This window comes from Globicephala melas, chromosome 5 (genome assembly GCF_963455315.2).
Source record: "Globicephala melas chromosome 5, mGloMel1.2, whole genome shotgun sequence".
Classification (NCBI taxonomy): Eukaryota; Metazoa; Chordata; class Mammalia; order Artiodactyla; family Delphinidae; genus Globicephala; species Globicephala melas.
The window spans coordinates 19548143-19571650 of NC_083318.1; the positions used below are offsets into that span (position 1 = coordinate 19548143).

General features: G+C 39.4%; 1 protein-coding gene across 3 annotated transcripts in view; it reads left to right on the forward strand.

Annotated features, from left to right (window-relative positions):
• TRPC3 (transient receptor potential cation channel subfamily C member 3) overlaps positions 1-23508 on the forward strand; it is a 79699-nt gene that overhangs the window by 30103 nt on the left and 26088 nt on the right. For all 3 annotated transcript variants that reach the window (XM_030863933.2, XM_060298733.1, XM_060298734.1), the window contains exons 4-9: positions 7258-7422; positions 10163-10379; positions 12457-12690; positions 14588-14852; positions 18864-19059; positions 20365-20574. In XM_030863933.2, coding sequence (XP_030719793.1) covers positions 7258-7422; positions 10163-10379; positions 12457-12690; positions 14588-14852; positions 18864-19059; positions 20365-20574 — 1287 coding nt within the window. The remainder of the gene's footprint in view (positions 1-7257; positions 7423-10162; positions 10380-12456; positions 12691-14587; positions 14853-18863; positions 19060-20364; positions 20575-23508) is intronic.

The window sequence follows — 23508 nt, forward strand, 5'->3', positions numbered from 1 at the left end:
TAATTAGCACAGGCATAGTACATGGTGATTGCTCAATAAGTGTTAGCTAATCACATTTCTGCATTTGAAAATTCATTCTCAGAATGATGGCTCTTAAACAAGTTCAGCTCTTAGTCATCAACGACATTTCATGTTTATTGTGCTGGTTCTGGTTCTTAGTGGTAGACCATAGCCAATTTAAACAGAAAATAATTCAGTAAAGGATATTAGGAGGCTCACAGAATCATTAGGAGAGGTGGAGGAACAAGCTTATCTAAGCTGTGCTTGCAGAAAGCTTGCCCAGAACCAGGCCCAGAACTGACCTGGTAAGGGAGTTTCTGTGGCCCAAACAGAACAATTCTGCCTCTGCTGCAGATGGCCAGCTCCCCACCAACAGAAAGGATGTGCTGAGTGCTGAGTGCTGCCTGTTATAAAAAGCCTCTTCCAAATCAGAGGTGTGCACATATGCCTCTGACCCGTGGAACCTAGGCCAAAGTTTGCACCCTGGTAGCAAATGAGGATGGGGGAATCTCTCTCTCTCTCTCTCTCTCTCTCTCTCTCTCTCTCTGTGTGTGTGTGTTTCTATGTGTGTACACACACACATACACAGTTCTACCACAATGTAGAAAACTTCCACATTGTAGTGTTCACAAGATTATAGCCAGCCATTAATGACAGATCTCCCCTCTACTTTATAAGATAGTGAAATGTGAAGATTCTCAGTAAATGCTGAGGTAAAATAACTTTTCAAGGAAGTGTCAGTTACAAGGTAAATGAATTGGATTAACTGCCCTCCTCTCAGAGTATTCTTGCTAGTTGAAGTTTTGCTGTATTGGAAGAAAAAGATAGTTTTGCATAAGATTGATATTAAACTGTTTTTAGAAAACTGTCTGGACATTTATTCACAGATCTTGCAATAGGCATCTCTCCTCTTTAGCACCTGAGAGGAGAGAATTGATTTCAGTTGTCACTGGTTCTTTATTATTGCTTTGAAAGTGTCGTATTAGCAGAGACAGCTCATCTACAGATGTGCTTCTGTTAACCAAACTGTCTTGCAGAGTGAATGTCTTCTTGCATGTTGATTTTAAATAAATTGATGTGTAGGTTACAATGTATGAAGTGTCAATTAATAATAAATTTGCTATCCGTCAACTATCAGGAAACAGCAACAACAAAAATGTATTTGGAACTGAAAGGAGATTTATGACTTTGCAGGTATTTCTGGTTTTGTCTGTTTTATGCTATAAAAGGAATATTAGTTAAAATATTTGATTTGGAATCTTCACCCAATAACTGTATATAAGAACTTTATTCTGGAATGCCTCCCCCAAAAGCCCTAGTTCCTCTTTCTTTCTCTCCAAGGCTTCCTTCATTCTTCACTCAATACTCACCCATCTCCATCTAGCAAGGATCAAAAATACCCCCACCCACTTCTGCTGCTTCCTTTTTCCATCATCTCATTTCTAGTCCCCAAGTAAAATAACCTCTTGGGTTATAATGATTCATGAACCCTACCCACTGTGACACTGAAGTAGCCCATAGCTATATGCATGGCATTGGGATTTCAAAATACTTTATATGTTATGGAATTCCCCCCCTAATAATATAATAAACTTGTATATGTTCAAATCAACCCATAATTCCACCAAGGAAGCCAATTTGATTAATGTTAATTTGTTTAGGTCCCATAAGAAACTCAGGATGTCTCTTCTGCCATCTGCCCAAGACCTACCCCCAACTCTGATTCTGAGTCTGTTGGGTTCTTTCTGGGCTCAGGTCTTCCCTAGGAATAACCATGAGTTCACCTTAAGCCTTAGAGGCTCAATGACAGTTAATGAAGAAAATGAAAATATAAAAGATCTGAATAGGAGAGGTCTGAACATGAATTTAATGTTTATGTGGGAAAGGATTTTTTGATATAAAAGCAGTAGAAGATATAAAAAACAAAAATATAAATTGTTTGACCACATGCAACTTAAAACCTCTGTACATCAGAAAGATCATAAACAAAAAAGGTGAAGGGCAAACTGGGAACATTTTTTTACTATAACTTACAGAGGATTGATATTCTTAATATCCAAAGTACACAAACAAGTTTATAGGGAAAATTTTCAGAGCCCTGTAGAAAAATAAGCAAAAGGCTTGGATAGGTAATTCACAGAAAAGAAAATTCAAATGGCTAACAAACATATTTTAAAATTTCAAACCCTCTAGTAATAAAAGAAATGCATGCTAACATACAGATACCATCTCCTCTCACTCAAATTATTAAAGAATAAAAAATTACAATTCTCAGTGCTGTTGGTGAAATGAGCAATCATACACTACTAGTGGGGAACAAACAATAATGTATCTTCTATCAGGGAGTGGATGTTGAAGCTTATTCATCCCAGATTCACTTCTGAGGGGTCTTTAAGGTAAATAATAAAACTGGAAAGATAGTAAATGTTATTACCGTTTGTAGAGTTACCCACATTATTCTACAAAAGAGAATGGAATAGAGTGGAGGGTGAAATTTGGTTTTTTGAAAATAAGTACAAGAAAATTAAATTTTAGGCAAACCATTCATTATTTTCCAATTAGAATAATGGACTATTTGCCCTCCAAAAAGTCCTGAGCTCTATTTATGACTGTACCTCTATCTTCTCTGACTTGAGGATAAATATCAATCCACTCCCCCCATAGAAGTAACGGGAGTCCTACCTATCTCAAGTGAGCTTTCTCTATTGTAAGAAAGCCCCTGACAGAGATAAAAGATACTAGCACTGGATGGATCATCAAATCTGGAAAACCGAGCTCTTGAGAAAGAGGAAATCCTTTCCTGAGTTCTTCCTCCTTGCTCTATTTCCTCCAGAGAGAGATTAGGTTTAACCGTAGAAAGATCATCTAGAAATGAGACATGCAGCAATATAGACACATAAAATTATCCACTGTGTAGGCAGAAAGTGTGAAAAGAAAGCCCAGAAAGTGAGCGGTACAATGAAAGAGTGGTAAATCCACTGCAGAGACTTTGGCGTGCATGTGGCAGCTGGCACGGGAAGGGGTCCTGCACTGTAGGGCTTCTGCCATGTTTGTGCTCAGGCACCTGAAAGGTAACAGTCGGTTAGCTCTTGGTAACAGCACTTTGCACTCAGTGGGTTTGAAATCCAGAAAACGTGTACAATGTAAGTTTTCAGGGGTTTTAAAAAAAATTTTTTTTTATTGAAGTAGAGTTGATTTACAAAGTTGTGCCAGTTTCTGCTGTGCAGCACAGTGGAGTTTTCAGTTTATATTTCACAATTCAAAGAACTTTAAAAAGAAGATGAGTGATCTAGTTTTTATTCACAAGAATATGTTCTTTTAAATATTGTAAACTGTGGCTCCAGCAATGTCATTAAAAACAAAAACAGAGTGTTCCTACCATGTTTTTGTACAACAGTATTCCCATGAAGATAGTTCTTGGAAAAGCTAATCTGATAAAAAGACAGTGTAATTTTTTTAGGTTGAAATTTATCAACTGCCCTGATTGGTGGTTCAGTTTACAATCTGTCCGTCATTTGGTAGGGAATAGAGTTTGTTCTCTATGCTCCAGTCGTTTTGTTCCATTGAAAGACCGAGATTTTCTTGTGTGTCAAGCATTTTCCCTTTATATCAGAAAACCTCAAATAAGGGTATTATTTCTGTAATGGTTTCAATTTGTTGGTCCACTGAAGTTAAGAAACAGCATACAAATTTTATCCAGCTGGCTGTGACTGGTGTGGCAGCATAAGGACATTTTTTAGGAGGTAAATCAGTTTTAAGAGATAAAGGTTACTGCCCTATTTTAAAGTCATTGAAAAGAGCAAAACTCAGCTCCTAGAAGGATTAGCTCTTTTGCCCACACTTGCTACTATTATACTGGTTTTTTTTCTTTTTTAAAATGTTCCTTGTGTACTTGTATTAGGATTTTAAATCATTGGAGGAAAATATCTATTTGTGTTTGCTTTCCGTGGATTAAATGCCATATGGTGCCGTATTGTGATCTCAGTTAAGAAGAGGGTAGAATTAATGGTATAGGAGATATACCTGTTAGGTTGAATCTTAAAGTGTAACAAGTGAAGTGCAAACACCATGATTTTGGCTAGTATTTAACATATGTTAAGTGTCTGCACTGTATTGTACAAGTCACACCAGGTCAAAGATTGATCATTGCATAATGCCATATGGAAAGGATTGATTTCCACCAAGTCTTTGAGGGCCTTGTAAACTTTATACAGTATAATTAATCCCATAAAGCATTTAAAGATTCAAATTTAAAGATTAGCTCAAGGAGGAAGAGCAAGAAGATGGAGCCATACTACATTACTATTTCTGTACTCAAGAGTTTAAAACCTGAGAAAGGCTGGACAACCACAAAAGGGAAGTTTGTCCATCAATTTCACAGGGACACGTGTCCAAGTGTCTCTTAACTTCATGCGGATTTTCTGTTTTACAGAAACCCTTGGCCTATAAACAAGTGCGTGTTGGCTTCCCAAGTGGTAATCTGACCTGATGACAGTGTATGCTCTACCTGTAGGTTTCTCTGAATGCAACATTCCCATTCCTAAGCTGAGCCTAGCTGGAGTCACAGGACTGCCTTTTAGTTACATCTCTCCAACTTCCCACAAATGCAGATCCTCCAAACACCAAGACATTTGGACCAACTTTCAAATTAAGAGTATTTTAAATGCTGATTATTTATCTTGGCAAGCATATGGAATCCAAGTCTCCATTATAATAACTTCTTCACATTTATGCAGAGCTTACTGTGTGCTCTAGAACAGGGACCACTTATCACTTACTGCAATACTGATGTTCCCGTTTTGGTTTTCTTGTACCAAATACCTTCCTGGTGTGTAGGAGGGGCTTATGACATTTTGAAGAATGAATGAATGAATGAGACAGACATTTAAGAACCGTAGAACGGGGACTTCTCCGGTGGTGCAGTGGATAAGAATCCGCCTGCCAATGTGGGGGACACAGGTTGGATCCCTGGTCCGGGAGGATCCCACACGCCGCGGAGCAACTAAGCCTGTGTGCCACAGCTACTGAGCCAGTGCTCTAGAGCCCGTGAGCCACAACTACTGAGCCTGCATGCTGCAACTACTGAAGCCTGCATGCCTAGAGCCCGAGCATCACAACAGAGTAGCCCCTGCTAGCTGCAACTAGAGAAAGCCTGCACGCAGCAATGAAGACCCAATGCAGCCAAAATTAAATAAAATTAAATCTTAAAAAAAAAAAAAAAGAAGAAGAACCGTAGAGGGGATGAAGATTCTTAACACAAAAGGAGGGGTGAAGCAGAAAGATATTGATCCAATAGAGTACAGGGGCACAAGTGGAAGTTTGGAGAAATTCTCAGTAAGACTCCTAGGAAATTGTTACATAGACCCCAGGAAGCCTTCAACCTTGATTTTATTTCATCATGAGTTCAAATAATGACTGCATTGATCTTGAAATACTGTTTTCAAAAATCAGAACTTTGGAAGACTGACAGAATCTTGAATTTGGAAAGAAGATCTAATGTATACTTAGCCACTAGCAATGACCCATGAGCCTCAGGACCTGGGATTTTTATAACTAAATTAAAAGGAACTTACAAGATAAAATATGTTTTTTCCCATTGAACTCATCGAGCAAGAAAAAAATAGCATCTTCCTTTTAGTACTTTCAATCTCCCAAATCCTGCTGTTCATTTCCTTTGTATTATTGGGAAAAAATTCAGTTAAGTATTTCAAACCTGATATTTGTAAACTCATCCTCACCACCTCTGTCAATGGATTGTCAAGTTTTCCTTCTGCACAGTGGTGGCAGCTGTCATAGCAAAGTCAGTGGACTTCCCAGAGGGCGGGTGCACACTGGGGAAAAGAGTGAGAATTTGAGGAAAATTGTGCCTCTACTGCCCAACCTGGGAGATGAGGTTTTACTTTTGTTTTTTCTTTTCTTTTTTAAAAAAAATTAGAACAGCTGATGGTAAACTCTACACCACTAAGTGGAATCCTGTTCATTTCCTTGAAGAAATAAGTAAGCTATTGATAGATAGCCAGGTAACTTGAGGAATTGCCTAGAGTTACTAAGAAGCATTCAGCTCATTAACTAGAACTTGATTAAAGTTGACCCCTTTGCTTAGTGGGAACTGCGGCTGCTTCCTTTGCCTCTCAGAATTTGCAAAAACATTTCATGGGTACTTCCTAGCAGGTTCTTTGTTGTTTATAGCATTTTATAGAAGACAGTTATACCTTGATTTTTGTGTTGCTAAGCACTCTTTTTTAAAAATATGTTGACACTCGTCGCTGATTTGTGAATGACCCTGAATAATTCCCAAGCTTGGGCAAAGTGCAGCTGGCCGTTCAAAGAAAGGCATATCCAGCTGCAGATAGGCACCTTTTGACGTAGGGGCCTTTTCACATGGGCCTGACTACAAATATATTCTGCTACCTTAATGAAGACAGGACCTTAATGAAATCCGAGTCCTTCTATATAGCTGTAGGCAGATGACTTAGCAAAATCAGATGGCAATAATAAAATAAAAAAATAATAAAATAAAATAGCAGGGCTAAAATAAGTATAATTTGCTCATGTTTTTCCTGATTAGAGCTGTAATTATAAAAGAATTGATAGAGATAAATGTTTGTGTGTTTTTCACCTGTGATAGAGGAAACAACAAAAAGAGTACAGATTACTAAAATAGGATGGACATGATATTTGATGCCAATTCCTGGAAGCAGAGCAAACGTGGATCAAGCATAACACTTGGAGGTTCACTGAGTTTTTGCAAATCTTTTGCATATTTGCTATGGTAGGGCATACATCCGCATGGGACATATCATGTATATATTTTTCATAGATGTATCATTTTAGGAGTTGCTCATGAAACAGTAACATTTCTCTTTTAGCTGTAGTATCCAGTAAACCAAATAACTATTTTCTTTTCCATTTTGAACTGAATGCAAGTAAGCTGACAGACAGCAACATGGGACTCGTTTCCGCAAAGGAAAGCGTATGTCACCCAGATTCCAGAGAGGAGTCTGTAAATACAGAGAGAAAGAACTATGATTAAGGACAACGTCAGTTTTACCCTCATGTTTCTGCTTTAGTTCTTGTAATAGTTCTGAAGCAATTTTGAAAAACAAAGGGAAAGTAAAGAATATTACCAGAAACCTTCCAGTGCCTATATCCAGCGCCTAATATCTTTAGGATGCACATGCATTCGGTAGCCCAGCTGTCGACAATGGCATGGTAACCTACTTCTCTTTCTCCCTCTCTCTCTGTTCCGACCAACAGTTTGTGGCTCACCCCAATTGCCAGCAGCAGCTCTTGACAATCTGGTACGAGAACCTCTCAGGCCTGCGGGAACAGACGGTAGCTATCAAGTGTCTGGTGGTTCTGGTCGTGGCCTTGGGCCTTCCGTTCCTTGCCATCGGCTACTGGATTGCACCTTGCAGCAGGGTACCGGCTTTTCCACCTCTGTTTCCTCTGTGGTTGGTGTACCATGTCCTTTGAGGATGAAAAAGGAAAAAGCTTCCTACTTAAGGCTCTTATCAGTTTTACCCTGAATGTTAATTGACTCAAGAATACGAATTCTGCTTTTTAATGACTGGATTAGTTCAAATAAGGGATGAAAAGAATTTGGTACTAGTGGGATAGATCATATTTGCAGGCATATAATACTTAGGCTTTTAAGATTAAATCCCCATGGTAAGCAGGAGGAAAAGCTGCTTAAGTGAAGTAGCAATTGTACCGATTCTATTGCCAGCTTAATAAATAGTCTACCAGGCTGGCCTGTGGAAGAGGAAGAGCCCTACTGCAGTGGTTCCAAGAAACAGTTAACCTGAGAACTGAAAAGGCAGCTCGGTTGAACCTGTCAAAAAGATCTGAGGCTGGGTGTATTAAGCTAGGTTCTGAACAGTGGTATTATCCAAAGTCTTTAAGAAAGCACATGTCAGGTGCCCCTAGCCCTTTGTTCCTTCAGGAGATTCTAAAAAGTGTTGAATTTGGGTTTGGGGGCTTTGGATTTTTTAGATTGTTCATATATTTAGTTTTGTTTGAATCATTTTGTTCACTACCTTTATCCCTCTCTCAACTTTGCCAGTTTACAGTCAATTTTAATTGTGCCTAAGAGGTCCTCTAAACAAGATGTGGAAAGGCATAGGAGTCATGCTAACAGAATCTGTATTAGGTTAATAAAGGACACTGCCAGGGAGAAGAAACAGTTCTGAGATCCTTTAGTCTTATTTTTATATTCTACAATCTGGTTTTGTTAAAATCAGAGGCAGTTTCAGGCAAAATGAGTCAAGGCCACTCACAAATGACCCTGGAAATCCGTCATCTCTCTGGCGCATCTGTCTCCCCCTGCAGAGTCCTGCTCCGCAGGCCCATATACGTGTAAGAATATTCATCCATCTCACTTCGTCGTTGAGCTGCCCATGCAGTTTAAGGCAGAAATGTCATTTTGATCAATTTTGATGACTCAGCTAAGTTCCTTTTTTATATATCATGGGCAAATACCTCAAGATTCTGCTAATACATAAACACTAAAAACTGAAAACTATAAATAAGGAGAGAGCATTCATTAAAGCAAAAATCATATCCCACCCAAATAATTTCCCTTCTTGGGGGAAATGAATTGGAATGTTCAGATTTATACATGTTTGTCTCTTAGGGCAGCTTACCCAGTTAAAACATATTGAGTTTGAAGTAGGCATCTTGAAGTCTATTCTTCTTTCTCTTCACTTGTAAAAGTGCAGCTAATGATGTGGTGAACTCTGCCCAGCAGAGAAGGGAAAGGAGGGAATTGAGTCGTTTCTGGAGCCCACATTTATACCTGCCATATACCACTTATCCTGTGGTGAAAGGACAATATAGTAAGAATTCTCCACATGTGTCCCATTTTTTAAGATAGGCATGCTGCTTTTTTTTTTTTTTTATGTTATTTAACATTTTCAAAGATCAACCTTTAGGAGAGACAGACTTGGCAGCTCCCGCCAGATCACGATGTGCTGTGGATGAGCTACCCCAGTGTGTCTCCTTGGCAGCTGGGGCACAGCACAGTGTTATGTAAATGAGTGGTTTATTTTTCTGTGTCTAATATGGAACATGTGACATTTGTCTGTGTGCATTCATGTCCAATCCCAGAAATGCTTGACATTCTTTGGTTATTTGTTGACATCAAATTAAGTTTCTGGACATACAAAAACATTTGTTTGAAGTGACAGTCTTTTACATGTGAACCTTGGTACTTTTTAAGGTCACAGACTGAGTTTGAAAGTAGGGTCTGAGTATGCAGAATAGAGAACTTCTCTGATAAATCTACCAAATATACCTAATTCTTAGACTGCAGAAGCTCTTGGGACAGGAAGAATTGTTTTTCATTTCTACTAGAACATATGGCTTTTAAGGACATTATATCACATGGGATTTAAAAAGAGTTACCTTAAAATCATTATAATCTGAATTTTAAAAGTGCTTTTGTACTATTTATATGATTTTCCAAACTCAGGGATGACTTTTCATTAAGTTAACCTACCTAGAGGTTTTAATTATTGTGTATCTCTCTGCTCTTATTGGATAGCAACAGATAAAATATTTATGTTTATTATAATATTTTCTGCCTTTTTATATCATACAAAGTACAAATTGATTTTGGAATATGTAGAAGTGAGAACAAAAATTTACTTCTGTAGTAGTAAGTTTTTTTTAACCTTCAAAGGCTTTGTAATGTGCTACAAAAACATCATAACATTTCAATTATAAATGAATGAGTCCACAAACTCATCATAACATTTCAATTATAAAGAATTACATATTACAAATTTGGAGTTTCTTTTCCTAGACTCTAAAATCCTGACACTGCATAATCTTTCACGTAAAAATAAGAATAACCAGTATATGCCTTGTAATTTCCAGAAATGCATCTGTGAATGAAGTACATCCTAAGACAAATTGGATATTTAGAAACAATGAAGTTTGAAGACTTCTTAAATTATTCTTAGAGGAAGCATCCCCTAAAAGGAGTAATTTTTACAATGTATAACTCTTCAGAAACAAAAGCAGAATTTTGAGAGTGTTCTCATTTTCTGTTTTTTTTTTTATCCTGTATAGTAGTTTTCATAAGTGGAAGCCAGATTTCCTAAAGTAAAAGGTTTTGGTGTTTTTTGTTTGTTTTGTTTGTTTGCTTGCCTTCTTACAGCTGGGGAAAATTCTGCGAAGCCCTTTTATGAAGTTTGTGGCACACGCTGCTTCTTTCATCATCTTCCTGTGCCTGCTTGTGTTCAATGCCTCAGACAGATTCGAAGGAATCACCACGTTGCCAAATATCACTGTTATTGACTATCCCAAACAGATCTTCAGGGTGAAAACCACCCAGTTCACATGGACTGAAATGCTAATTATGGTCTGGGTTCTTGGTAAGCCTTTTATTTCAAGTATTCTAATTTCTACCAAAATAACATCCATATAATGATTGCCATGTTCTATTTAAAATGCTGTGGTACGTTATATGGTGACAACATCCCCACTGTAAGGTAAGTAGAATAGCAAATACTGGAATAACGTGGCAGCTTGATAATGCTGAAAGGTATCCCTTAACACTAAACAAAAGTTTTATGAGTAACATAAGCTTAATTATAAATATACCATGTTTCAGAAATCCGACTTCAATTACTGAATAAAATGCCATTTTTATATATACACTACCAACTGTAAAATAGATAGCTAGTGGGAAGCAGCCGCATAGCACAGGGAGATCAGCTCAGTGCTTTGGGACTACCTAGAGGGGTGGGATAGGGAGGGTGGGAGGGAGGGAGACACAAGGGGGAAGAGATATGGGAACATATGTATAACTGATTCACTTTGTTATAAAGCAGAAACTAACACACCATTGTAAAGCAATTATACTCCAATAAAGACGTTAAAAAAAATAAAATGTGACTCATTGTGATGATCAAATATTTAATTGAAATAGTTCTGAAATAACCTAGTGGCTATTAACTGATGATTAAAGAACATTTATTGCTTCCATTTCAGAGGTTTTTTTAAGGAGAGTTTCCATTTTCAGAATGTTTGTTACTTCACCTCACAATAGCTCATTTTGAATAGCTATGTTAAAGTAAACATTTTAAGCAATATGAGAAAAAAATAAAGATTGGAACCAGTTTATCTATTGATCACTAATCCAAAGTCATTTTTGGATATTCTATTTCACACAGAATGTTTCTTATTATCTTCTCAGTTCCCAAATTAATGGGTTGGTTCTCCTCCTCATTCACTCCTGTAGCCTTAACCTGGGTCAATTATTTTATAAATTTTATTTTGAGCCACTACATGTCTTTTTTTTTTTTTTTTTTTTAGCGGTACGCGGGCCTCTCACTGTTGTGGCCTCTCCCGTTGCGGAGCACAGGCTCCGGACGCGCAGGCTCAGCGGCCATGGCTCACGGGTCCAGCCGCTCCGTGGCATGTGGGATCTTCCCGGACAGGGGCATGAACCCGTGTCCCCTGCATCGGCAGGCGGACTCTCAACCACTGCGCCACCAGGAAAGCCCCACTACATGTCTTTTAAAAGCGCTACAATATTTTCCCCTTACATAGTCAGGACAAGTTGTTAAACTGGCATATTTTGTCCTCTTCTCCCAGAAGGACATTTTCTGCTTTCAGTTTCTTCATAATGTCCTAGGGCCTCCTGCTTAAGGGTTTCTTCTTCTTCCAATGACATTCCTCACCTTCTCAGCATGAAGCTGAAATGAGGAGAGAGGGTAGGGGAATGAGGTAAGTGTTCCTGGATGACTGGAAAACTGTTCTTGTTAAAAGTGTAGGGCTTCCCTGGTGGCGCAGTGGTTGGGAGTCCGCCTGCCGATGCAGGGGACACGGGTTCGTGCCCTGGTCCGGGAAGATCCCACATGCCACGGAGCGGCTGGACCCGTGAGCCATGGCCGCTGAGCCTGCGCGTCCGGAGCCTGTGCTCCGCAACGGGAGAGGCCACAACAGTGAGAGGCCCACGTACCGCAAAAAAAAAAAAAAAAAAAAAAAAGTGTAGAGTAGGGTTTTCAATTAGGGGCTTATTTCTCTAATAATCACCATGATTTGATAATTAACCATTGTCATTTTATAAAGATGAATTTTCTCCTCTCCTCCAAGTGTTTCATGGGCCAAAATCATTTGATGTGAAGAGCCTTCCTTGCTTACTTCCTTCCCTCCTTCCTGCCCTACCCCCATAAGAGTAGCACCATTTCTGGTGCCACATGTAGAATTATGTTTCACCAAAATCTAACTTGATGGAGTGAATCATTCCTTTGGTCGAAGCTTCTTCTTTCACTTAACTCTGCCCAGCACCTCCCTTCCCGAGCTGTAGTCCATCAGTGCTTTACAGTGCCCAGTGGCAAGCTATACACTGGGGCATTTTATAGGTGGGGACAGATGGTGGGCGAAATAGTAGCTTCCCTATCCAAGCAGTAAACTCTTGTCTGTAATCTGTGCACCTTGTGACAGGAATGATGTGGTCTGAGTGTAAGGAGCTCTGGCTGGAAGGACCCAGGGAATACATTTTGCAGTTGTGGAATGTCCTAGACTTTGGGATGCTCTCCATCTTCATTGCTGCTTTCACAGCCAGATTCCTGGCTTTCCTTCAGGCGACAAAAGCACAACACTATGTGGACAGTTATGTCCAAGAGAGCGACCTCAGTGAAGTTACACTTCCACCAGAGATACAGTATTTCACTTATGGTAAGTTATCAGCTGCAGAGTCCTCTTTTGTCTCATCAAATTAGTTTACTTCTCTGTGCTTCAGTTTTCACATCTATAAAAAGGAGGTATTGCAAGGTGGGAGAAAATTACCTTTAAGCCTAACATCATGACATAACATTATATATTCTTAGGACGTGAAATTGTCTTTAATTGGGGGGAAAAATAGCTTGCTAAATTGTTTGATGTGGAAGATGAGAGCCTGGGTTAGAGAAGATAATAAAAGGTGCTAAACTGCTGTAGAGGGAAGTGAACAAAAATTCAGCAGAGGCAGGAAATAGGAGCTAAAGTGACAGTGAGAATGTAAGCTTTGCAGAACCAGCAGAAATGCTGGGAAGGATGTTGTGCTCCTACGACCGACATGGGATGGAGAAGCCAGGCTTCTGTAGATCATGAGAGCAGGAGACCCCAGTGACATCAGATGTGCATGGTTACCGATGCCTTCCTTGCCCACTGCAAACGGATATTAAGCAATGTTAGCTTCCCTTCCCTTGAGGCGAAATTGGGAAGCCGCAATTAGCAAATTTTCATATAGTTGCAAAATCTTAAACCTGGAAAAGATTTCAGCAATCATTGTCTAACCCTCATTTTACAGATAAGGAAACTCAGGCACAGAGTTTAAATGCGTTCTGATTGTAAGGAATAACTCTTTATAAGTACACTGTGATACGTACCAGCAGCGTGTTAACATTATTGAAGAAGGCTGAGTGCATGCTCTAAAATGAAGGTGCACATTTTACACATTGTGAAATTTAAACACATTATCTCTTATTGTCAGCAAGCAAAGATTTTTATATACTAAGGATCAAATGAGCAAGTGATTACCACTTATAATTAAGGAAATAGCTTAGATTGTATTTGTGTGTAACATATATCTTGACTATTTCAGTACCTTCTTATTTAGATTTACTTGTGTGTGTCTAATGACTGTCATCGGGAGGAATGGAAATTTGTGAATTTAGGCTTCACTCTTTACTGTGACTTTGATCAAGTTTTTAACCTTTCTAAGTCTTGGTTTCTGCATCTTTGAGAAGAGAATAATAACCTCAGATCCATAGAGTCATTGAAAGCACAGTGTCTGGTACATATTAAACATTCAATAAATGTTCACTTTTGTTGTTGTTGGAAATGTCTGCAGTGCACCATCCTTCTGGGAGTGACCCAGTTCTCACAGAATTAACCACATAGTGTTTTGCTGATCTTCCAGGGTAATGAGTACCCAGTAGTCTGCTGTGAACTTACTAAAATAACCTTGAAAGGGGTGTTGGGGGTCCTCATCTAGAATCTGTTGCCAAGATTTTTGCACCTCAGTAGCATTTTATACTTTCCAGGAACCAGCTGTGTTGCTCAGACATCACATTGACAGCACCATTGTGATTCAGTGACATTCTCACTTCTTATAATATGACATTTTACTTGCATAAACTGATAGATGACCTAGTTTTCCCATGAACTAGGGAAAAGAAGATTTGTGCCAACTGAGCCTATAGGATGATAAAATAGCCGGTCAATAAATCTGGTAACTGAGGGGACAAATCAGTCAGGTCAGTTGTTTTGTCATCCTGGACACAGTCTGTATCTAATGAAGTGTTTTCACCTCTTTTTTCATCTCTTGTACTATATTCTGCTTCTGCTCAATGTGAAGTCAGCATTGTATCTTTATAATAGTGTTTCCTCCATTAAAAGAAACATATGAATGTAGAATTCATATGTTTCTGGTTTAACATGAAAAATAGTGCCTGGACAGTTCATTAAATGTAGAGTAGTTTCAATTGAGATAATAACCACCTACCTACAAGGTAGATCCTATTTAAGGTATTCCACGTAGTTAGCAATGAATAGAAAGTTCCATCTTTAATCTCTGTCTCTTTTCTTGCAGCCAGAGATAAATGGCTCCCTTCTGACCCTCAGATCATATCTGAAGGTCTCTATGCCATAGCTGTCGTGCTCAGCTTTTCTCGGATCGCCTACATCCTCCCTGCGAATGAGAGCTTCGGCCCCTTACAGATCTCTCTTGGAAGGACTGTGAAGGACATATTTAAGTTCATGGTCCTCTTTATTATGGTGTTTCTTGCTTTTATGATTGGCATGTTCATACTTTATTCTTACTACCTTGGGGCTAAAGTAAATGCTGCTTTTACCACGTAAGTAAAACATTTTACAAAAAAAGGTAGGATGAAGGGAAATTCTAACAAGTCTAGATGAAGCAAAAAAATTTTTTTCAATGATTGTCCTAAAGATGTTTTTAAGAGCAGGAAAATAATCCATTAAACATAGTTAGTGCCTCAGATAACAAATGTTAGCGAGTATGTGGAGAAAAGGGAGCCCTTGTACACTGTTGGTGGGAATGCAAATTGGTGCTGCCACTGTGGAAAACAGTATGGAAGTTTCTCAAAAAACTAAAAATAGAACTATCATATGATCCAGCAATGCCATTCCTGGGTATATATAAGAAAAAAAAAACAACACGAATTCAAAAAGAGACATGCACCCCAGTGTTCATAGCCGTGTTATTTACAATTGCCAGGATATAGAAACAAACTTAAGTGTTCATCAACAGAGGAATGGATAAAGAAGATGTGGATAGACTTGGAGTGCGCTAATTGAAATGTCAGAGAAAGACAAACCATGTGCTATCACTTATATGTGGAATCTAATAAATACAACAAACTAGTGAATATAACAAAAAAGGAACAGACTCAGAGATGTAGAGAGCAAACTAGTGGTTACCAGTGGGGGCGTGTAATAATCGGTGGGGGGGGCTAGGAGGCACACACTGTGGGGTGTAACATAGGCTCAAGGATGTACTGTACAGCACAGGGAACATAGCCAACATTTCGTCACAACTGTAAATGGAATATAACCTTTAAAAATCGTGAATCACTGTGTTGTACACCTGAAACTTATGTAATATCGTACATCAGCTATACCGAAAAAAGAAAAAAAAGGAAAGGGATGGAGAAAACCTAAGAAAACAAAAAACAAAAACAGTGCTTGTGTGAGATTACATTGCTCCAAAGGCTCATCTCTTTGAGTTTAGTGAATGTTTGATCACAGAGTGGATCAAAACTCAGGGAAATTCTAGATAAAACTAGCTATTTTAAGAGAATTGGGTAGCAAATTTTTAATACTGGATATCTCTTACATTATGTATGACGTTAAATTTAGTTTCATCATTTTGTAGCCATTACTATTATTTCAAAAAGAAGCATTGGCTTTTCTTTTTTTTTTTGACTGCAGTGGGGCTTCATTGCTGCGTGCGGGCTTTCTCTAGTTGCAGTGAGTGGGGACTACTCCTCGTTGTGGTGTGTGGGCTTCTCACTGTGGTGGCTTCTCTTGTTGTGGAGCACGGGCTCTAGGTGCGTGGGCTTCAGTAGTTGCAACACGCAGGCTCAGTAGTTGTGGCACAAGAGCCCGAGAGCACAGGCTCAGTAGTTGTGGCGTTTGGGCTTAGTTGCTCCGTGGCATGTGGGATCTTCCTGGGCCAGGGATCGAACCCGGGTCCCCTGCATTGGCAGGTGAATTCTTAACCACTGCACCACAAAGGAAATCCTGGAGCATTGGCTTTTATGTTAATGTATCATTAATCAGTACAGGGAGTTGAAGAAGAAGAAATTATAACTAAACGTTGTACCATCAACTATACAGTAGTACCACTTCCTTCCTTTGATCATACTGACATCTGCACTGGAGGCCTACCTTCCACATGAAGTCTTCCTTGAATAAGCTTTTTTAGTTATTGTCCCTTTAAGTTCCCTCAGCATGGAGAAGTCCACATTGCCAGATCCTCTGTCACCCATTGCTGTTTAGCGGTCAGGGAGGCGGGCCCTCCGTCTGTACTGTGGTCCTTCCAGGTGAGGAGATCAGAAGGTCCTCCGTGCCTCCGTTTGTACCCTCTGTGCCCTGTAATGCCACAGCTGAAAACAAACTAGACCTTCAGTAAGTTCCCTGTGGACTAAAGTAGAATATCCAGCCCTTCCAGGCATCTAAATTGTTTTGAAATGAATTTTTCCAAGTAGTTAATATAGAGCAGATCGTAGGGGTGAAAGAGAACTGAAACTCACTTTATTGATGAAAAAAAAAATTCTGTTTGAACCCAGGGGGGAAGGACAGAGAGATCCTGCACACAGTAGTACCCCTTTGACCTCTATGAGAACTCATCTTATACACTACATTTCGTCACTGCTTTGTGTGAGGACCTGGCAACACGATATGGTGGAAAGACCAAAGGCTGGAAAATCAGGCAGACCTGGCTGTGAATGCAACGTCTGCTCTTTTCTAGCTGTGGTCTTTGGTTAAGTATCTTAACATTTCTCAGTATTAGTTTCTTGTTTTCAAAATAAGTATTGTAGGGGCTTCCCTGGTGGTCCAGTGGTTAAGATTCTGTGCTTCCACTGCAGGGGGTACGGGTTCAATCCCTGATCGGGGAACTAAGATTCCTCCATGCCCCGTGGTGAGGCCAAAAAAAAAAAAGCACAATAAGGTTTGAATCAGGTCATTGTAAGGATATGGAAGGTAATTTATGTAAAGCCTCTTGCCCGTAGTAGGAGCTTAGGAACTGCCAGTGTCCTCTCCTTTTCCCTCCCCCGCTCTCCCCACACGTGTGGATTCTTGGGAATCTATATTCCCAGCGTTAGAGGTGGGAAGGTTTGCAAAGGAAGAGGAGGGAGTGGGGACACTTTGTGATGCTGTTAAATTCACGGCAGGAACAAAGAGGCTAATAGTCTTTCTTATTCTTCCTTTAGCATCTGTGCTTTAACGTCACATCATCAGATGTTTCATAATCGAGAGTAACTCTACAGGAACAGGAACCTTTCTGTTGAACCCTCTATCCTCTACAGAACCCTCTATAGAAATTGTGTCTAGCACAATTTCTATAACGTAATAGGTGCTCCTTCAATACTTGTTGAATGATTGAATTAAACTAGTACTAAAACCTGCAAATCTATAAAATTGTTGTTTAGCATCTGTTGTAACAAACCAAAAAAAGTACTATTTCCTTGAAAAAAAAAGGGCTTACTTTGGAACCCTCCTTTTTACTGGAATTCTACATGTGTAACTGTTTAAGGATTATTCTCATGGTTCACAGATCAGTGACTACCACTCGGTTGTATGACAAAACCAGCCAAATTCAGTCGGCATAGCTCATTTAAGGGATACAAGTAGGTGATTAGTCTGGGGAGGGCTTAAGTGCTAACTGCTGTGATGGAAGAATCAGGAAGTAGACTATATAAATGAAGGGAAAAGAATAGGAATCTTTAATTCTGTTGCCTTCTCTTCACTTCCACTTAAGTAAAACTTTTAGGTAGGTAATATATTCTTGTGGTGAAAAATACATGTAGAGCAGTATCTACAGTGAAGAGCCTGTCCCCTTTCTCAGCCTTGGACACCAGTCTCTTAGGTTCTCCTTAGGTACAGAGGCAATGGTTTCTTTTGGTTACTTTCAGAGATGGTTTTTGCATAAACAAGAATATAAGAGTTTGCATACCCCTCTTTGTTGTTAAAACAGTAGACTATTTCACACTTGTTACATCTCATTTTTTCTCTTATATATCTTGGATATCATTTTATATAAACACATAAAGCCAGATAGGTCTCATTTTTTTCCCAGTGGCTGCATAGCAATCCATTTATAGATGTACCAGAATTATTTACCCACTCTTCTATTGATAGATATTCTGTTAGTTTTCATTCTTCCCTGCTGCCATGCTGCAAGGAATACGTTTGTACATACTCTTTTTTGAAGTGGGTATATAATTTTAATCCTAATCTTGTTCTACTCCAGAAAACCCGACTTAAATTCCTAAACCACCTACAAAGTCAAACCCCAAACTTCCATCCTTCTAGGAAAAAGGAATGGGTATTGGGGCATGACTTCAACTTTCACCTGCCAAGCTCGGAAAATTTTCACTTGATGATAACTTAAAGAAAAACTAGGTATCGGCACCATTTAATCACCAGTTCCTAAAAACCTGAGAGAAAATTTTCTATTAAATATTATAACAAAATTGTTATGATCGGGGTATTATGATGATAGTTTAATACAATAGCATTTTACGTCTGTGCAGTATTCAGACCTTAACTTGTTTTTACTTTTGACTTTTTCATACTGAAAACTGTTTATTTATTTACTTTGTACCTTATTCTTTCAACAGTGTAGAAGAAAGTTTCAAGACTTTGTTTTGGTCAATATTTGGGTTGTCTGAAGTGACTTCCGTTGTGCTCAAATATGATCACAAATTCATAGAGAATATTGGATACGTTCTTTATGGAATATACAATGTAACTATGGTGGTTGTTTTACTCAACATGCTCATTGCTATGATTAATAGCTCCTATCAAGAAATTGAGGTAAATCTGCTTCCTACCCACTGTGTCTGTCCTTGCCATTTCGTTCTAATAGCACACTGTGTCTGCTTTTGTGCCCTGTGCTGGAGCTCCTGATCTCGTCAACAAAGAGGCTTAGACCAAAGCAGGGCCTTTCTCTGTGTTTTCCATCTGGATAGGTGGTAATACACCTTCTAGTATATTCTAGGAGCACAGCAGGGTCCTCATGAATTTACCATCACTCTGCCTTCTCTCAGGGTATATTGCTGAATTAGTGTCTAGAAGAAGTATTGGCCATAGGGAAATTATTCTCTCCTATTTTGGCCAGCCAACCATCTGAAAGATCCCAGTAGAGGAATTACTAGGTGCCTGGTAAACTTTGATGATGTTCTTTATCTAGTCAGAATTTTTAGTATTCTAGAAATCACTTTATTTTTGTTTGGGATTGGGCTCGATTTGGTGCCTTTCTTCATCACTGTATATATATTTTCTTATGTACTCCAGTTTAGTGTGCTTTACTGTTTGTTAAGTCCATCGAGTCTTTCTATCTGTGTTTTAGAAACACATAAGATAGTGTTCTCAAAGCAGAAGTTAGGTCCTCCAGAGTTGAAAACTGGTACTCTGAACACCTGCTTGGGTGTAGCAATGGCAGACTGGGCAGTGTGAAATGACTGAGCCAACTTCTTCCAATCATGGACGGGCTCCGTTTCTTCTCTCCATTCTTCCTACCAGATAGAATGTTTATGCCCACCACCAGGGGCAGCACTGAGGATAAAAGGAGATTAAGACAGACACAGGCCACTGGGGGCCTTATGTGACATTTGAGTACATATGGCAGACACATAAACTCCAAAGTGCAATTCATCTGAATGCTGCTGTCTTTTTCCTTTGCCCTTTATAATATGCTGTGTCTACAGCCTGGCTTGGATGGGTGTAGATGAGGAGGGGAACGGAGAACTATTGTTGAATACACAGAATTGGAGGGGGTGGGGAGGGAGGGAGGAATTAATCTTTTCATCCTTCCTCGACCCTGAATTTTTCTTGTGCTTATGCTTTGTTTTTTAGATAGGGGACAGGAAATTCTGGTTAAATTTCAGTGGGTACAGACAGAGGCATATGGAAGAGAAAAAAATTTTAAATATCATGAAAATGATATTACTTAGATATTATATAGCCCAATAGAGATAATATGCAGATAAATGTATATATGCCACTTTTGTATTTCAAAAGCATAATGTATGTTCATTGTTAAGATCCTACTGAAATCAATTACTAGACTTTTTAGTTTTTAAAATCAGTTGTTATATTTTTTCTGTTTTTGTGACACAGGATGACAGTGACGTAGAATGGAAGTTTGCTCGCTCAAAACTTTGGTTATCGTATTTTGATGATGGAAAAACATTACCTCCACCCTTCAGTCTGGTTCCTAGTCCAAAGTCATTTGTTTATTTCATCATGCGGATCATTAACTTTTCCAGATGCAGAAGGAGAAGGCTACAGAAGGATATAGAAATGGGAATGGGTAACTCAAAGTCCAGGGTAGGTATCAAAAGCTTTCTGAGACCTGAAGATAAATGTTTTGTCTTTCTCCTTGTCTTTTGACGTTTGTTCAATAATTTTTATGTGTGAACTTAGAAGATGTTGAAAGTAACCGTCCATTCCGTAGTCTTTCATAGACTAATACTTAATGTCTTCATAATATATCAAGAAGTCACTTAGTCTATGCCTTGTTTTTGGTCAGAATTTCATGTAAACTACCAAATTAGAAACAACCAAACAAAAAACTTCTTTAACTTGTTAAAAGTAAACAGAAAAGTTATTGCTAGAAAACACTTTGTTTTTTTTGTGTGTGTTCCATGCTTCTCAATTGTTATTCTGAAATTAGATAGTTCTATCCTCATATTTTTCTCTTGGTTGTATATATAGTTCACCACCAACATATTATTCTTATTTGTAGAAACCCTTTATTGGGCTAAATAATCGTTTTTCCTTTAATATCATAAACTTGATACAGGCTTAAGAGCACCCCCAAATATTAACCATAAATGCTCCCTTTTATAAATAATCAAGAATGGTTTGTTCTTGAGTCACGCTGATTGAGTCAAAGTATTTTAACAAAGATGAGTTCCATGCTAGCTCTTTAGTATCAGGAATCAGGAACTTAATTTGCAGAGGTAGAATTGGTATAGGAGACAGAAGGATATTGGCAGAACCTCAAATAATAGGGAGTGAAGCAGACAGGAGCAAAATTAAAATATAATTTTGCCTAAAAGTTGTGAAAATGGAGCCACAATATAGCAATGTTACCTCCACGAAGTTCATATTTTTTCTCAGTTGATGCTGGGGAAAAAGACAGGATTAGTGCAATTTAATTTCTCATTTTTTAAAAGAGATGTGCATTTCCAAGATTTGTAATACTCTACATTTTACTCTTTAAGAAGGTAGCCTTTTAAACCTTCTTTGTTTGACCTGAATATGGGCTCTTAAGGCTCTTAAGACAGTGATTGGCTACGATTTCAAATAATATCTCACTGTATACTGTGAGAAGCAGCATAATGTAAGGAAGAGAGCCTTGGCATTAGACCTGGGTTTCAATTCTGGCTTAAGGCTTATTAGAAAGTAACATGGATAAATCACTTCATTACCCTAAGCCATAGTTGTCTCACCTGAAAGAGAGAAAACTTCACAGGGTTATTGTGAGGAGGATACGAGAGGCACAAAATTCCAGCCTCAACAAATATCAGTGCCCTTCCTCATTCACAGTTTACAAAGTGCTCTGCCATACATTTGAACCTCATGCAACGCTGTGAGGTAGGTATTATTATTCCCATTTTATAGATAAGACCACTGAAGCCATTAAAACAACTCACCTATGCAAGGTCACAAGAGCTAGCCAGTGTGGGGGTAGTCGTGGAATTGGCGTTTTCCGGCCTCAGAGGTCTAACTCCTTCTGCTGCACCTGGCTGCCTCCTGCCCACCTGGCTGCTCCTGCCCAGAGCAGCTGTGGCTCTGGCTTGGTTACTGCCCCGCCTTCTCCCCACGGGCTGTGCCTTTAGCTGCAGCTTAGCTGGTGTCTTAAAGGGGTTGGGTTCTAATTGCCATCCTGGGCAGCTCCTGCTACTGCTGAGATGGACTTTGTTTGGAAGGCAGTTTGTTTCTCTGGGGATTGATTATTATTCTCTGAGGCTTTATTATTTAAAAGGGAAGCTGTTCAAGCATGGGAACTCACAGCTCCAGCACTTCACACCCTCAAGTTTTCTTTCTGTAGGCAAATGATTTCACTGACATTTGACTTCATTCCTGATACTGTCATAATGTAGAAGGGGAGAAACACTAACAGGTTGAGAGGAGCACATTCAAGTTGGCTGTGGCTACCTAGACCCGTTATAAAACAAAAACAAAAAAACCCAGCTTGCTCACAGGGATGTGAGGGGGGCAGCTGTGTTCTGTTTAGGGTGTCCTCTCCTGCCTGTATTGCAACAGCGGCAGGAAGAATAGCTTTCTTCAGAGACGTTGCTGGAAACAGAAGAAGGTTGAGCACTGATCTTTCAGGAGCCATGCTGCTTGGCTTCCTAGTCTGCCCATATCTGGTTAAAAACTGCCATTTGGGGACTTCCCTGGTGGTCCAGTGGCCAAGACTCCGCGCTTCCACTGCAGGGGGCACAGGTTTGATCCCTGGTCAGGGAACTAAGATCCCGCATGTGTGGCCAAAAAAAAAAAAACCTCCTTTTTTTTTTTCTCTTTGCGGTACGCGGGCCTCTCACTGTTGTGGCCTCTTTCGTTGCGGAGCACAGGCTCCGGACGTGCAAGCTCAGCCGCTCCGCGGCATGTGGGATCTTCCCGGACCGGGGCACGAACCCGTGTCCCCTGCATCGGCAGGCGGACTTTCAACCACTGCGCCACCAGGGAAGCCCTGCTGCTTTGATTTTATTTCTTAAATTGTTCATGAGCTGTTTTTATCTCTTTAATCTTATTAATCTTTATAGATACTCTCTGTCTCCTGAATTTAGTAAACATTTGGAGAAATTATGTTTCTGCTTTTCTTGTTTAGAGGACAGGAAGGAACCTCAAGAAATCAATCTAACGTTTACCTCTAACCTCAGTCAACAGTCAGAGACTGACCTCTAGTGGCAAATAGGAAAATTAGCTTTGTTAGCTGAGGTTTTCTCCTGCCACAATCGAAAGAGGACAAAACCGGGAGGATCCTTACCTATAAGTGCCACTTCCTTCCCTTCTAGTGTCCCACCGCTTCCTAAGTTATGATGGTGGGAAGACAGGTGGTGGAGTGAATACATTTTCTTGGATAAAGGGCCCTGCCTTTGAATCACACTGTATAGGTAGCAGCTTATCTGTGAATAAGATGCAGGCCCCGTACACATACGTGAAGGGTAGACAGTAACGACAGTCTCCTCTTGCTTTCTGTTCTTACCCACTCAAAAGTTAAACCTTAAAAAGAAAGAGAAAAGAAAAAAA